Source organism: Notamacropus eugenii, chromosome 1 (genome assembly GCF_028372415.1).
Source record: "Notamacropus eugenii isolate mMacEug1 chromosome 1, mMacEug1.pri_v2, whole genome shotgun sequence".
Classification (NCBI taxonomy): Eukaryota; Metazoa; Chordata; class Mammalia; order Diprotodontia; family Macropodidae; genus Notamacropus; species Notamacropus eugenii.
Window position 1 is genome coordinate 672791921 of NC_092872.1, and position 15985 is coordinate 672807905.

Sequence of the window (15985 nt, forward strand, 5' to 3'; positions counted from 1 at the left end):
GCTAGTCACCAGCAGACCCAGAACTGGAGTTTATGTCACTTGGCTATGTCATTGTTCAATAAGCTGTTTTAATATGCTGATTATATGATCCAAGGTATCACGCTGATCATGTCAATTTAATTAGCAGTTTAATGAATAATTTAATGGTGCCCTACTACAATAGCACCTATACTCAGGTGGTTTGAACCCAAGACTGATGGGTTATGTATGCCTTTTACAAGTTCCTAGATGAATTACTTCAATCATTTCCCATCTCCTTCCTACAGACATGGTGGAAGATGGGAGGAGTTATGTTTCTCCCCAAATCTGATGCCAAGAAAAACCACTAAAGTTCTGTTTCACTAAGCCATTTGTGTATATGCCTTAATTTTTTAATCAGTTCTATGAGGCAACAGTCTGGTGATATTGATATATGGTTGCCTTAAGGAGAATGACAATACAGTGATAAGGCAAAGGGCTCCACAATTTCATCAAGTTTGTGTGACTCTTGACCATCTCCTTCCAAAAGTTTACCTTAGGTGTCAACTCAGCATGCTGGAGGCCTTGCCCCCTTTCTCCTGAAATCACAAGAGTACCAGAGGGGCACTCTGGCCATCCATCTGGTGGCCCTTGTTGTCACCATCTTCTTTCAGGAATATAATCTTTGATTTCTTCCTGTTTTTTTTTTTATTCCTTACTGACCGTAATGCTGCAGCCTGCTCACTCACACACACCACATGCTTTGGAGACATTGATCTCAGAGGGACACTCATCCCTAGTTCTTCAGAGGCAGTATTGTACTAGATCTCCCTGCCACATAGCAACACCACCAAATTGAAAAGAGCAACTTGGGGAAGGTAGGTCAGTAAATTGCCCTGAAGCATTCCAGCCTACTCTCCTCCTTTTTAATTCTGGATCTAGCTCATTGTCCATCTTATTGTCTGCCCCAGACGCACAAATCAATGGACAAGCTCTGTAGGATGTAGAAATATGGGCAATAGAAATTCTTCCTCCATTTGGTCTTTCTAGTATGGATGGACAGGTCAAATTCTCAGACTTTGAATGATCACCGATCTTTTCCAGGAGGCTCAGGAATGTCTTAGGGATTGATGCATAACACAGCCATCCACAAAATAGGATTATCTGAAGGACCTCACCAACTGGGAATCCCTCCTCAACCTGGATTCTGTATTGGAAGTGTTTTTTTAAAAGACAATATATTTTAAAATCATGCATCTTGGTTATATTGGAATACTAATAAATTAAAACCTTTCTTCTATTAGTAGCTGGTTTAGCTACCTGAATTCTATCCAGTTAAAGCTAATTCATATTTTAGTAAATCTCTAAGCAAGTTATATAGATATGTTAACTTGTGGCATTCTGTCCTGATGGAGGAACTGAGGAAATGCTCAGGGTCAAAGGAGCCAAAGGTTGAATTTTCACTGTGATAAACATTCACATCTTTTTTTTAGAGGAACAGGGAATTCATTCTAGGGCCCACACTATCCTCACTGCATCATCCTCAAACACATGGAATCCAGAGCAAGTGGGGGCTAAATCTGGGCTTAGCACTACAGTCAACCCACCACCTGTTTGAGATATGACAGGTCACCATGTTGTAACGGCCGTTGCTATAAGTAGCATTTTGCATGGATGGGAATGTTCTTCTAACATGCTGTAGGGCAGCCCCTATCCTGCCTAGTAGAGTTTGGGGCAGAGGGTGTCCTGATTTCTAGCACTTGGGTATTGGTATCTCTCTGTGTTACAACAGCTATTTGGTGGCAGCTGAGTTTTGAAAGCCAAGTCCCAAGTTACAGCTGTTCCCTATAGGAAGGAGGTTTTGTTTTCTGGCACTGAGAACATTCCCTTCTGCTTAATTTCTATTTTGAGTTACAGTACCATAAGAAAAGTCTTCACTCAACATGCACTCCCAGTGGTCAGCTTTCTGGCAATTCATCAGTTAAAAGTTCAATTGGTCTTAAAACATGGTTATGGAAAATCACTGTGGCAGAGCTGTCTTTGCTGCCAGTTAAGCCCCCAAGATTGAAGTAATATTTCCCTGGAATGCTATCTACTATACCCATTTAGTGATTCCCAAATGGCTTCCCTCTAAAGATTTTTGTGTACTCCTTCAAATACCCATGATAATAGTCCTTTGGAAAAGAGGCAAAATCATAACTGAATTTGCAAGTCCCCAAATGGACATGAAGACAGTAGTTTGTCATCTAGATTAGGGTGCAATAACCTCCCTAATACTGGAAGTCAGGAACCACGGGTGGTAGTGTGACAAAAAGCTGGAGGTGAGAATGAATTGATCACAGGGAGGGGTGTTGAAGAAAGATGATAATGGGTGAGAATTACTACTGCCAACAACCCAGAGGGAGGCTAAGCTAGGAGACACTTAACTGCTATGCCTTGGATGCACTACTCTGGTTTGTTTTCCATAAAGGGGAGTGACATGTTTTTTTCTATCTTTTGCTAAGACCCCAGAAGTAGAGAATAAAATGGGGTTATGCCCCTGAGCCCTTAGGCATATTATCTGCATTTACTATTTTGGCACTTAATCATATGCTATCATCTTATATTCATATATTGCTAGACATGGGCAATATAGGAATTTGTTTTTCTCTACTATGAATATTTACTAGAAAGTTGTTTTTCCTTTTAAATGCAGAAGGGTGAGTGGGAAAGAAACGAAATGCCTGTTAATTGAAAAAAAAATCAGTTTCATTGCTTTAAACATGTTAATCTAGTTAGTCTAGTCTCCCCCAAAAGATTATATCCTCTGCAAAACAGGCTCTGCAGCTTTTAAATCATCTCATCATCCACAGCATCTAAACCAGTTACTTAAAATATTATAGACACAGAATGGAATTTTAAGAGAGGGCTATTTTCTGATTTCAATGGAACAGGTGATAGGAAGTATATAGAGGGAGATTGTGATTCACTGAAGAATATTTTAATGGGATTTCTTTCCTTCAGAAAAACACTGGCACTTGGAAAGGGATGGGAGGGTAGAAATCAACCACATGTCTTTTACTTGGCTGCTTCTCCCCAAGACACTGACCCACTAACTGAAAGAATGAATCGGTGCCTTTCAAAGTGCAGAATTTTATTTGATTCAGAATGGGCATGAGTGCATAACAAAATCATTTGGTATTTCTGATATTCTAATGATCATTAATACAATACAAATATTGGCAATTGTGTTGTTCTAGAAATAAGGTTTTCTGGCAGCCAGACTTACAGGTAGTATCGAATATCCTAGTCTACTTCCAACAGGTCATCTCCATTAAGTATTGAGTTCAGTCTAATTCACTCCTACTAAAGTGGACTACAGAGGAAGATGTTACATACACAGTTTCAAGTTTTGGGGGGTTGGATTAAACCAGGGGTGGGGAACCAATCACCCCTACCATATTAAAGGCAAATAATATGAAGTATAAGTACCTTATGTCCCCCTTGCTCAGATCTCTACTACTTGGGAGCAATTTTTATGAAGGGCAAGCAAGGAACAAAGGATTAAACAGTCAGAAAAGGAGTCTAAACTCTACCTAGAGTTCCACAAATAATGCCCTTGGGCATAGGGAGAGAAGAAAGAAAAAAGAGGGGAAAGGGAAAGGAGAAGAGAAAGGAGAAGAAAGAAATATAAATGATGATGGACCACCAACAACAGCCTTCGCTGTCTCTGGTCCTCGGAGTGCTAATGCCCCCAGTTACTTCCACCGAGTCTACAGGGAGAGACTCTGAATTGCAGTGAACTGTGTTCCTTATTATTTCGTGCTGCCTTCATTAGTACAGGGAACAGAGCTGACTTCTAAGCACAGCCTGGAGTTAGTCATTTTAGAAGATCACCAGTACTTAAGAATCTGACTAATTAGCTAGGATCTATCATTGTAATTCCTTCAACTCAGTTGATTACTTTTAGCTCCTTGAAATATATACCTCCCCTTTCATGAAGGGGAAGCTGAGGACCTCGGGCACCACACAGGCTTTAAATGTATTTCCATTGCTAGCATCCTTCATCCGGTAGGGCCAACGTGGACCTCCTTAAGCCACAGAAAAGTTGAACCAAGTAGTGTGGTTATACTCCTCACCTGGATGGAGCAGGACACAAGGAAAATGCGGCTGTGTAAAGAAAAGAAACCAGTTAGACACCTTGACACCCAGGCCCTGTGGGCTACAACATTAATGACAACAATGTTTTGGATTAGATGCGTGATTTCACTGGTATAGACAACCTTCCCTATATCCATACTTATCGGTAGCTGATCAGCAACTTAATTATTTTATAAAGTATAAAATTTTATAAAGTCAAATGAATTGGCCAGGGTCACACTGCCAGGGCGTGTCAGAAGCAGGACTTGAACCCAGGTCCTCCTGACTCCAAGGCCTGTTCTTTATTCAGGATGCCAGGCTACAATGCCTTCTTGATAATGATGACAATGTGGTATGGTGGAGAGGGAGCAGGATCCAGACTAATGAAGAACTCTGTCTAAATCCTGACACATGTTAGTTGTATGATGCCAGACAAGTTATTTAACTTCTCAATAACCCAAGACAATTAAATACAAATTGCAGAGAAGGTGCCGATCTATATTGGTAGAGAGAATTTCTTCACTGGGAGTTCCCTATGCCAATATCACAGGTGCAGACCCTTCCTTCCCCCCCAAATAGCAGCTGATACTTATATAGCACTTTAAGGTTTACAAATCAATTTTCTATACATCATCCCACTGGACCCTCATAATCAGTGCCTGAGATGGGTGTATTACTGGCTCCAATTTACAGAATTAGAGTGGTCAGGTGATTGTACTATTAAGTATCAGAGACTGCATATGAACCAAGGTATTGCCAAGCTCTAAAATCCATTGTTCTACTACAACATACTTTTTTCTCATGAATAGGCCACATAATTAAGAATGTCTTATCTCTTTTTGAACAGTAAAAATCTAACCGGAAAAGAGTATTGTTAGGTAGCTAAGAAGAAAAGAAATGATCACAAGTTACTTCTTAAATCACTTGGCCTCAGAAAGTGCTTAGGAACTTAGCAGAAATATTAAACTCATACCCAACTTTTGGTATAGAAACAGGGAAAATTAATAAAAGAATGGAGTTTCTGAAACTCTTGTCTCATTAAATATGGAAATGCCATGAGAAAGGAAGGGCCAGGACTCCCAATGTCCATTTTCCTCTCACTTTCATTGCTTTGATCTTTCCCATAAATTGTAATCACCTTCAGGAACCCTTCTGCATTAATTTAATTTGGCTTTTATTCTAGACTGTCCCATGAAAGTTCTAGGTTACCTATAACCAGGCTTGAATGCCAGCACTGGGAGATTTCAAATGGTGCAGGGGTTCTTAAACGGAGGTCCGCGAACTTTCAGGCGATAAGGAGCGAGTCAAAATGGGAGGAGAGATTTAGGTCAGACATAAAAGAAGAACTTCCTAATCACAGACTTTATGAATTAATTACTGAGAAAATTTGTGGGATTTTTCTTACAACTACATTATTCCAGTGGGAAAGTGTGAGCAAAATCCTACTTTCCTCACATGGGGACCCAGATCAAATGTCCCCACACAGCATGTAAATAAGGTGAATGAGCAGTAACCTCCCACCCTCAAATTAAGGAACATGAAAAGGCAGCATAGTTTAGTGAACAGAGTCCCAAAACTCAAACTCAGCAAAGAGAGATCCAGGTTCGAATCCCTCCTCTTACCCTTCCTAGCTGATAGAGGACATGTCACATGACCCCAGTTTCCTTATCTGTAAAATGAGTTTAATAAAGCCTGCTAGAACGGTACGTGTCTTACAGGGCTGTTGTGATGATTAAAGAAGAAAATATATGTAAAGAGCCACCCAAACCTCAAGACCATATAGAAAGGTCAGCTGTTACTAAGGTGTTCAACATAACTAATAACAGACTTGGGAGTTCCAGAAGATCAATGGGCTGCCCAGAGCAGCTGCCTGCATTCCACTTATTTGGGGGACGTCAGGGAGTCAACACCAAGACACTGAGAGGAGTGATGAGTCTCCTGGGTGAGGAATAGCATGGAGGCCAATGTGGCTAGAATGAAGGGAAGTCATCTGTGAAAAGGATGCAGAGAGAGATCTGGGGAGCCCCCAGCTTCAGCCTTCTTCTCTCTGGGCAAAATAATACCAATATACCATAGTCATAACTGTGTAAGGCTACAATGACCAGAAAACCAACTTTAACGTCTGCTACAAGGTCTCAGCAGGGACCAGCAAGGAGAAGAGCTGTGGAGGAGCCGCCTATGGATTTGACTTTACCTTGTTGACTGCATCTGGCCAGTTCTGGGTCTCAAGGCAAAAAGCTGAGTGTTTGGGGTACACAGCACCTCCCTTTCCCTTCAGCGTTCCATCTAGGAAATTAGCTGTGTAAAACTGCACCCCAGGCTGGGTTGTGTATATTTCTAGCTTCCGTCCAGTGAGGGGATGATAAACCCTGGGGAGAAAAAAAAATTGAAAGAGAAATAATTCAAGTAGAAGGGAGTGGAGACAGGGTAAACTCCTGGGAAATACATGGGTCTAGAAGAGGCAGGAGGAGCAGGGGAGAGAGACAAAGAATTGGGCAGCAGAGACAAGAAGAGTTAACTGAGACATATGGGCAAGAGGCAGAAAAATAAAAAGCTTTCACATATAGGAAGACAATTATTAGCTGATCAGTTAACAAACACTTATTTCGGTTCCTATTATTAGGCATATCGAGGACACAAAAGTGAAAGTCTGTCCTCAAGGAGTTTACAACATAAGTCAGAAGAGATAATGTGTACAGCTACGCATACAAATAAAATGTATGCAAATAGATATAAGGTTGTTTGGGAAGGGGGTGGTCATCCTCCTCCCCACCCCACCCCATAGCCTCCTGGGAGAGGACTGAGTAGTAGGCCCTAAAGGAAGGTTATTTTGAGGACTGGCTCTGAGTCTTTCACCCAGGATCATGGGTAGAGTCCAACTCAATTCACCCTAGTCAGTCTAGCACAGGTGTGAGGCCTTGCCTCAAGCCCACCCAGGTCTCAAGTACAGGACCTCAGGTGCTCTAGATCCTCAAGTGCAGCCCTTTGACTGAATTCAAACTTCACAGAACAAATTCCTTTAATAAAAGATTTATCCTGTAAAAGCTGGACTCAATCCAAAGGCCACACCCAGGGACCTATAGGGCCACATGTGGCCTTGAGGCCGCAGGTTCCCCACCCCTGGTCTAGCACCTCATCACACAGTAAACTTGACGGAATGGGGTAGAGTTACTGCATTGGCCAGGCTGGAATCCCTTCTCAAAAAGATTCAAGGACTTAGAGAAACAATCTGTTAGAAAGATAGCAATTTCTTTTCTGAGTTAAAAATGCTACCTTATCCTCTGTAAGTGTTGGGATCCAGGTCATAGAATCGATCCAGATTTTAAATCCTGAGATCATATATTTAATTTTAAAGGAATCTTAGGCTATCTAACCAACCTCCTCATTTTAAAATTCAGGAAACCATGGCCCAGTAAAGTGAAATGATTTGCTCAATCCAAATCCTACATGATCTCCAAAGGGAGGGTTGGCTCACCTATAGTCTGCTGTAGCCTAGTGCCTTGCTGCTAGAATGGTTGGGGAATATTTCAGTAAAACAGGAGGCAGTAATCTTTCCCAGCCACAGAAGGAATGAATGGTGTCTGACCTTGCACAAAAATGCTTCTCTTTCGTATCCTTCAGACAGAAGTTGTGGTCAAAACCATTAATCTGGAACTTCTCTATGTGCTTTCCAAGTTCCACTGGCTTCCTCAGGTCAAATGCAGTCCCCTGTACAGATTCTACTTTTCCTATTGAGTTAGCAAAAAAAGAAAAAAAAAAAGGAAAAAATTCTATTAACCAGTACCAACAAGACACACATAAAAGTGTGTATTTACATACATGTATGTAGATGTGTGAATATACATATATTCATAGAAAGAGAGAGAAGAACACTCGCTCCCAAAATATTTATACGTAACAGTATTTACATGTCACAGGAGGAAAGTGAAAGGAAGGGGAGAGGTTGGTTGGGTAGCTACTCTTTTAGCCTTCTTTTCTCTGGCAAAGTGAATCCCATCCTTCTTAAGTAAGATGTCGACATAACTGTGTAAGGCTTTACTGACCAGAAAGGTAATTTAACATCTTGAACAAGGTCTCAATACCTACCTAAAGTGCTCTTAGAAAGAGACCGTAAGACGAAATTCTGTAATTCTGGTTCCAAATACTTGGATTTGGTCATTTATTTGTGGTAAGACTAAAACATGAGAAATAAGTTGACACCTCAGAGAGACAAAGAGAATTAGGAACTTCTATCTGACAATATGGGGAAGAAAGAATTGACTGGTACCTTACTCTATCTACTTCTGCTTTTTGCAGGTTTCTAAATGAGAAGACAAAAGGAGGCACTCCCCACTCCCATCCTACTACCTGAGTCAAAGGGTAAGCCCCCTTTTTCTACAGTACAGTCTGCTTTCCCTTTAGGAATTTTAGAAATGGTGTGAAGTAGGTAGGAAGGCTGGCCCCTTCAAAGTTTGCAAGTAGTAACTGACTTCTTACTCTACCCAGGCTTCACTGTGATGGTGACATAATCACCTTGGTAACATTACTAAGGAGATTGGGTGTTCCCTGTAGAGGCCAAGGGATCTGTGTATATAGGGGGTGCAGTGGGGGTTACTCTCTCTCTCTGCCCTTTGGACTTCCATCTTCTGGACCTTGCCAATCTATCCATCCCACCCTAGAGCCCTGATCCTTATAAAGTGATTCATCCCATCTATTCGATGTCCCATTCCTTCAAGGTCTATACTTCCCACCACTCAAGAACAGAAGACAACAAATAAACTTTAAGAAAAAACTTAACTGGGACCTGTGAGTGGGGGAACTTCTAGTGTGGAAATTCCTTTCATTTGTATATTTTCAATTCATCTTTAAGTCTGAGAAGGATTTCTGTGGGCACTGAGAGGTCAAGTGGGTTGCCCATAGTCATAGAACCAACATGTCTAAGAGGCAGGATCTGAGTTGAGGTATTCCTGACTCATCATTCAATAAACTCATCAATTAAAATATTAATGCATACTAATGTCTTCTTACCCTTCCCAGATTTGCATTTCAAATCAGATTTCCTGGAGACACAATGTCCTATGATGATTAATATAATTTTACAGCTGGATGGGACCTGAAGATATCATCTTGTCCAACCTCTTCAGAAACGAAGAAACAGGAGATGCAGAGAAGGGAATGATTTGCCCAAGGTAACAAAGCTAACTTATGACAGTCAGGCCTAGCATTTAGGGATCTGGAATCTCAAACATGGTGCTCTTTCCACTACACCATGCTATATTCTCAAAGGAATGACTTTAATGTTGGAAATTTCAGGCATCTGAGGGAAAATAACTAGATGTATGCATATGTCTTTTTAGAGGTCCTTAAAACTAGATAATGAAACTACACTATTTATGTTGGAAAGGGAACAACCCTCTACCCTCCATCTGGTACCCCTGGTTACGACAGTGACTCTTTCAAAGTTAGTTAAATTGCCAAAAGTTATGAGTTGGAATATGCCTAATGGTGATGTAATAGACATTATCTCCCCACTAAAAGCAGAAGTGAAACCCAACTCACTGCATTTTAAAGGCAGGAAGAGAGAGAGACAGAGAGACAGAGACAGAGAGAGACAGAGAGAGAGAGAGAGTGACAGAGAGAGAGATGAAAATGACACAAAACAAATAAAGAACCAGGATTCTAGAAGTTAAATTTGGACTGAATCTTCGGTCTGATTGCAAAAGGTTTTTGATTGCAAAAATCTAGTCTGTTCAAATAATGAGTTCTTTCCCCCTATGTGAACACATTCATCTAGTTTAGCTTGAATGAAGATTAGAGCAAAAGTGTTTTGGTGCTCATGATTCAATTCATTCATGCAGATTAGAGCCCCCTCAGAACAATGGATAGAGAAACCTTTTTGCCAGCTGTGGTTCTGGTCCAATTCAAGTTGTTTATGGAGCTCCATCCCCAGAGGATTTTCCACAGACTAGGCCAAAGTGATCTTCACTTTGGTGGTTAAGCTGAGATGTGCTGCCTGCTCCATACCCGCAGATTAACTGGCGCCAGTAGGAGAAGAAAAGGACTATGAGAGATATCTTTTTAGACTCTAACTTAGGACTTGGCATGAAATACCTCTGTCTGGTAGATCCACTTCCTTGCTAACTCTGTACCAAGCCACAGGTTAAGTCCCCTTCTCTCTTGGTCCTCCCTTTTTAGCTCCTACTAGAAAACAAACTCCTTGAGGGTAGGGACTTTTGTTTGGTTGTATTTATAGACTTAGTGCCTCATATGCTTAATATCTTTTCTTTCATCTATCTATCTACCTACCTTTCTATCTATCCATCTATTCATCTGTCTATCTATCTATCTATCTATCTATCTATCTATCTATCTATCTATCTATCTATCTATCTATCTATCTATCTATCTATGAGTTTTTTGGGGAAGCTTGCTTCCACCCATTCAGAAAGAATAAACTAGGATGATGTAGCTACTAACCACTCAGAAGTTATCTGAGGGTATCAAGCCCTGCCTTTGCTTATGGCTGGAATGTGTCAGCTCCTCTACCATTCTTCACCCCATCCCAGGGAATTAAGTGGATGATGGGATACAAGGTGACAAGTAGCCCACCATGACCACTAGGTCACAGGGGCCAGAAGCCACTCGTAGACAGCTCTGCCTGCCATCATGCACAAGGGGCAGCAAGGCCCTTTGATCACCATCCAGCCTTGAATCTACCTTCCTTCCCCACAATTCTGATCCTCAAGACTAAACTGCAAGGGTTCTGAGTAGCGTCAGTCGCAGCTATGGTGGCCTCAGGAGCCTCTGTAGACTTTATGGACTTAGTGCTGGCCCCAAGAGAACAAGTCCCGTGAGATCTCATCTTGCTTCAGTAGCAATAGGAGATAAGAGGCAAGCAAAAGGTCTAACCTCAGGTCGGTACTAGTGACCTAGAAAGCCAATTTCTTAGAGGTAATGAGATCACCAAGGGAAATAGTGTATATAGAGCAGATAGAAGGCCTTCCAAGACAAGAGTCCTGGGAGCTACCCACACTAATGAAGAAGATGGAGCAGAAAAAGACTGACAAGGAGAGGTCAGACGGGTAGAAAGAGGGTCCTGAAGCCAGTGAAAGATAAAAGTGTCTAAAATGAAGGGGTGAGGAGCTAAAACATTAAAACCAGCAGAGATCAAGAAAGATGAGGAGGGAGAAAAGTCTTTCGGATTTAGCAGATGAAATCACAAAGCAGATAACAAGGGCTGAGTAATAAGTTAAATGAGTTGGGTGTTAAGACATGGACACACAGGAGGGATAAAATGAGCACATTTCAGATGGGATGCGATGATGCCAGAGGGCAAAGAGACGTAATGGCTGCGTGACCTTGGTCAAGTCTCTGAACATATCTCTGGGTTTCAGCATACTAATGTATGAAATGAGGATAAAAATAGCAAGGGATTGTAGAAGATCAAAGGAGAGAGCATGTGTAAAGCTCTCTGCAAACTTTAAAGAGCTACAAAAAGTCAGCTGCTATTATTACCCTAAAGCTTAGGCAGGGATGCGGTGGGGTGAGGTGAATATACCCTACATCACCTAAGGGGCCCTCCCCTCACCAGTAAGGGTTTTTCTTTTTAAAATTATTTTTCTCACTCACCAAGATCAGGAGAATGAACTAGTAGTTCTGCTAACTTCGGTCGTCTGCAAAAAATAAGGCTGTGTCTCGGAGGCTAAGAACTGAACTAGGTAGGTGTCAAAGCAGTTCTCAAACGCAGAATACAGGAAACTAAGAGATAGAATGATGCCCTCAGACTGTTGACTCATTGGGTTTTGCTCTTTCCCACACCAGAAAGGCCTGGTTTATCGGAGACATCAATCGTTTTCTTTCTGAAGAGGATTTCCTGCCTTCTTCATCAGGCCAGAGTATTGAGATGCAGGGCAGCAATTCCAGTATAATGAAGCTGCCCAAGGTGTAATCTCTATCCCTCAATTTCTGGGATTTTCCTCAGAAAAAAAAGTCAAAGTTTTAAGCTATGGTTTTCTAAGCAAAACTTGTGAAAGGTGCATACATCCCTCTTGCTGTCAGATAGATACCCTCAGATTTTTAAAAGGGCAGACACAAGAAGAGAAAGGAAAGACCTCACCAAAGCTGAATCCAGATGTCTGGCACAGGATTGAAATGAACACTAAAAATAGTAACATCAAAGCTCTAAAGACAAGAAAGGGCTGAGGCTCCTGAAAGATGCTATAGGTGATAAAAAGAGGCTTTTTTTAGAAGTTGTGTTTAGAATAAGAATAATAACTGGCATAGAAAGATGCATGGTCTAGTAATAAAGACCTGGCCTTGGAATCAGGAAGACCCGTGTTCAGATCCTACCTCTAACACATACTATCTCTATATGGTACTGGGCAAATCACTTAACTATCAGCGCCCCAGGCAACTCTATGACTAAGTTGAGGAATAGATGCCTGTTCACGCTGGCAGAAATTCCAATAATAGGAGGGGTCTGGACAAGAAAAAAAAAGATTGTCTAGTAGTTTTAAGTTTGCAAAGGACTTTACATATATTATCTCACTTGAATCTCATTACAACCCCATAAGGAAGGTATTACTATATTCTTTTTACAGTTGGGGAAACCAAGGCTTAGAAAAATCAAAGAATTTGCTATAGACACAAATTAAGGAGCGTCAGAAGGATTTTAAACGCAGGTCCCCCTGAGTCCATGCCCAACACTCTTATCTACTCTACAATACTATGTTTTGAAGAAGGTACAAGCCCTGCCGATCTCTTCTACCCAAAAAATTTGACCTCTTCCATACACACACACACACACACACACACACACACACACACACACACACACGGAAGATAGCAAATATATTATTATTTTAAAATACTTTCTTTTTTGCATTTACATGTAAAAACCATTTTTAACATGTTTTTAAAAAATTCTGAATTCCAATTCTCTCCCTCTTTCCCCCCTTCCTTGAGAAGGCAAAAAATTTGATATATATTGTATATGTGCAGTCATGAAAAACGTAGTATGTATATTATGATCCCCATTTTATAGATGAGGAAACTGGGGCTTAGAAAGGTGATTTGCCCCAGGTCACAAGAGTAGTAAGACCTTGAATTTCCACCCAGGGTTAACGTTCTTTTATTACATCTGAGCCGCCTCTTGGCTGTCTAGTTACACTGCTGACTCACACCCACCCTGGAATCTATTAAAAACCCTAGATCTTCTTCACATTAATTGTTAAGTAGAAACTTTTTCACTCTGAAAGCTCCCTGCCTCCCTGACCTTCACACAATGGAAGCACTCCCCAACCCTGCAGCCTCTTGCTCTGACTGGCTGGTTCCTCCTAGAAGGAGGATCTTGGGCCAGTCAGGTATTCATTCCTCTCCCATGGGTGGGGAATCTCTAGGCCATATGTGGCCCTCTAGGTCCTCAAAGTGAAGCCGTTTGACTGAATCCAAACTTCACATTGTTCCCCCACCCCTGCTCTAGATTTGCTGAACTTTCTCTACAATGCCCTCAGCCTGGTACCCTCACTTCTTCCTACTTACCCCTTCTCGGCTTCCTTTTATATACTGCCATCCACCATTAGAACAGAAGTATCGCGTGAGCAGGGACTGACTTACTTTTTGCTTATATTTACATCACCTGTTCTTGGCACATAGTAAATACTTAATAAATGATTGTTCACTGGACTAACCCTACAGCCGCTATTCATATTTATGTATTTTATCTGCATCTCCGACTCAAGAACTTGGATATGAACATGGAGTTTGATCCGAATCTTGGAACTCAAGGGCTGGTCTTTACCATGTGCTACTATGATTATTTTGAAAGTTTTATGGGTCTCTCACCATGGGTACTTCCTCCACTAAGGTAGATTGCAATCCTTCTCCACTTTATACTATGTGAAGTGTTTTCTCCTTACTATGCTCTATTGCCTACCTATGAGGGTACCATTTGGACCTGTATCCAGATCACTGACCAAAATATTAAATAGAACAGGGATAGCATGACATTCTGCTATGGCTCTCCCTCCCCTAGGCTGACATCAGTATATTTATCAGCATACTCTGGCTCTGATCATTCAAGCAGTTCCAAATTCATCTAAATGTACTGTCAGCTAACTCACATTTCTCCATCTAGTGCACAAGGATCTTGTAAAAGCACTGGTCAAAATAAGGCTTTGGTGAACTCCAGGCACACTAACTCTACAGCATTCCCCTAGTCTGACCAATTTACTTATCTTCTGTCAAAGAGAGAAGAGCAGTTTCTAATGCTGAGTACCCTCAGAAAAGGAAGAGAAAATGAACAGGTGGCCATCATGAGACCAGGTGCTAGAAATTATAAAGCCAGCTTTTCAGGAAGAAGCCAGATTTCTTAATTACCCACAGGCCACTGACATAGCAATGCCAGTCCAACACAGCTCTTAAGAGGACAACAGTCCCTGCCAAATACTGCATAATTAAACAATTAGGAATTATTTTAGAGGGAACTAAAAGGAAAAAGGATGGAAAGGGGAAAAACTAGGGACAAAAATTTTTTAAGGGCATTATGCCCTAAACAGGAAAATCTAGAAAATGTTGGATTACAATTTTATTAGGATGAATAAAATGCTTATCATCTATTGTTCATAGTACAAGGCTTGGCACACAGTAGGTGATTAATAAATGCTTATGAACTGAGTTCTTACTTCCACAAACTTTGCAATTAGAAGATTTTATGTGCCATTATCTATGGTATTGAATTAATAATCTCCTTCAAAACAATGTAAGCTCCTTGAAGACAGGAACTGGCCCAGCTTTGTCTTTTTATCAGCAGAGTCTAGGATAGTGCCTAGCATGTACCAGGCATTTGATCAATGAATACTGATTGATTGACTGAACAAACACCTCTGTCACTGTCCTTATAAATAATTACAAAAAAGGAAGCAGAATAAAGTAGGCTATCAAACAAATACATGAGTGAAAAAAAGATAGGTTGGTTACCTGAAAAGAGAAAGGGATAACCACTGGATGATGGATAGCTTGTACACTCCAAGAATACTATTGGTATACTTACAATGTCAAGAAAACAGGAAAAAGGCTTCTACCATATTAGAGGTGGGGAGGACTGTCCCTCAATGGCAAATGTACAGGAGGATGCAGCTAGAAGTTGCAAAGGGGAGGGCCAGTGTGGATGGGTTGAGATATGTATTGTTGGAAGAAAACACTCTCCAACAATTGTTTTTTTTGATGTTAGATCAATATAGTTGCTGTCCATGGAGGACAAGATGGTAGCAAAGTACATAGATCTGACACTTGACATTTACTAGCTGTGTGACCCTGGCTAAGTCACTGAACCCTAACTGCCTTGCAAAAACAACACACACACACACACACACACACACACACACACACACACACGCGTTTTTCTAGATGTTCACTAATCATTTCTTTAATGATCGTTTTTTTAGTTTTCCCAGGAATAAAAATCAAGCTCTTTGGTCTACAGTATACAAACTTTATTTTCTTCTCCTTTTTTTTAAACTGGGGCATTTGTCCTTCTCTGTGCACCTCTCCTATATTCCACGCACACATGCAGAAGGACAAGTGATCTCACTAATGGCCCAGGACACCAATGTCTTCTGGTGATTTCATTATTCTCCTGGACATCCAATCTCTCCCAGGGTGGTCTCACTGCTGTCACCTACTGACCCACTCAGCAGAAGTGCTTGCTACCTCTTTTCTATAAGAGAACGAATGGGTCTGGCCAACTCTCTGGGTCCAGAGGTCAAGCTTTAGCCCTTCAGGAGAGGGTCCCTCATACCAACGAGGCACTGGTCCAGGAAAAGGTGCCTTCTATTCATGGAGAGGGGGAAGAATCTGACAGCTTCAAGGGTTTTACCCCCCAGGGACTAAACTGTCTCTGATGCCTCTTCCAACTAATTGAAGCCCTCAA

The 15985-nt window shown here is 41.2% G+C and overlaps 1 protein-coding gene across 1 annotated transcript in view; it reads right to left on the reverse strand.

Moving 5' to 3' along the window:
- Positions 1-3074: 3074 nt before the first annotated feature.
- GALM (galactose mutarotase) overlaps positions 3075-15985 on the reverse strand; it is a 53016-nt gene continuing 40105 nt past the window's right edge. The window contains exons 5-7 of the mRNA XM_072635830.1: positions 7664-7805; positions 6272-6446; positions 3075-4107 (exon numbers count right to left, since the gene is read on the reverse strand). Of these exons, the coding sequence (XP_072491931.1) occupies positions 4030-4107; positions 6272-6446; positions 7664-7805 (395 nt within the window). The 3' untranslated portion in view covers positions 3075-4029. The remainder of the gene's footprint in view (positions 4108-6271; positions 6447-7663; positions 7806-15985) is intronic.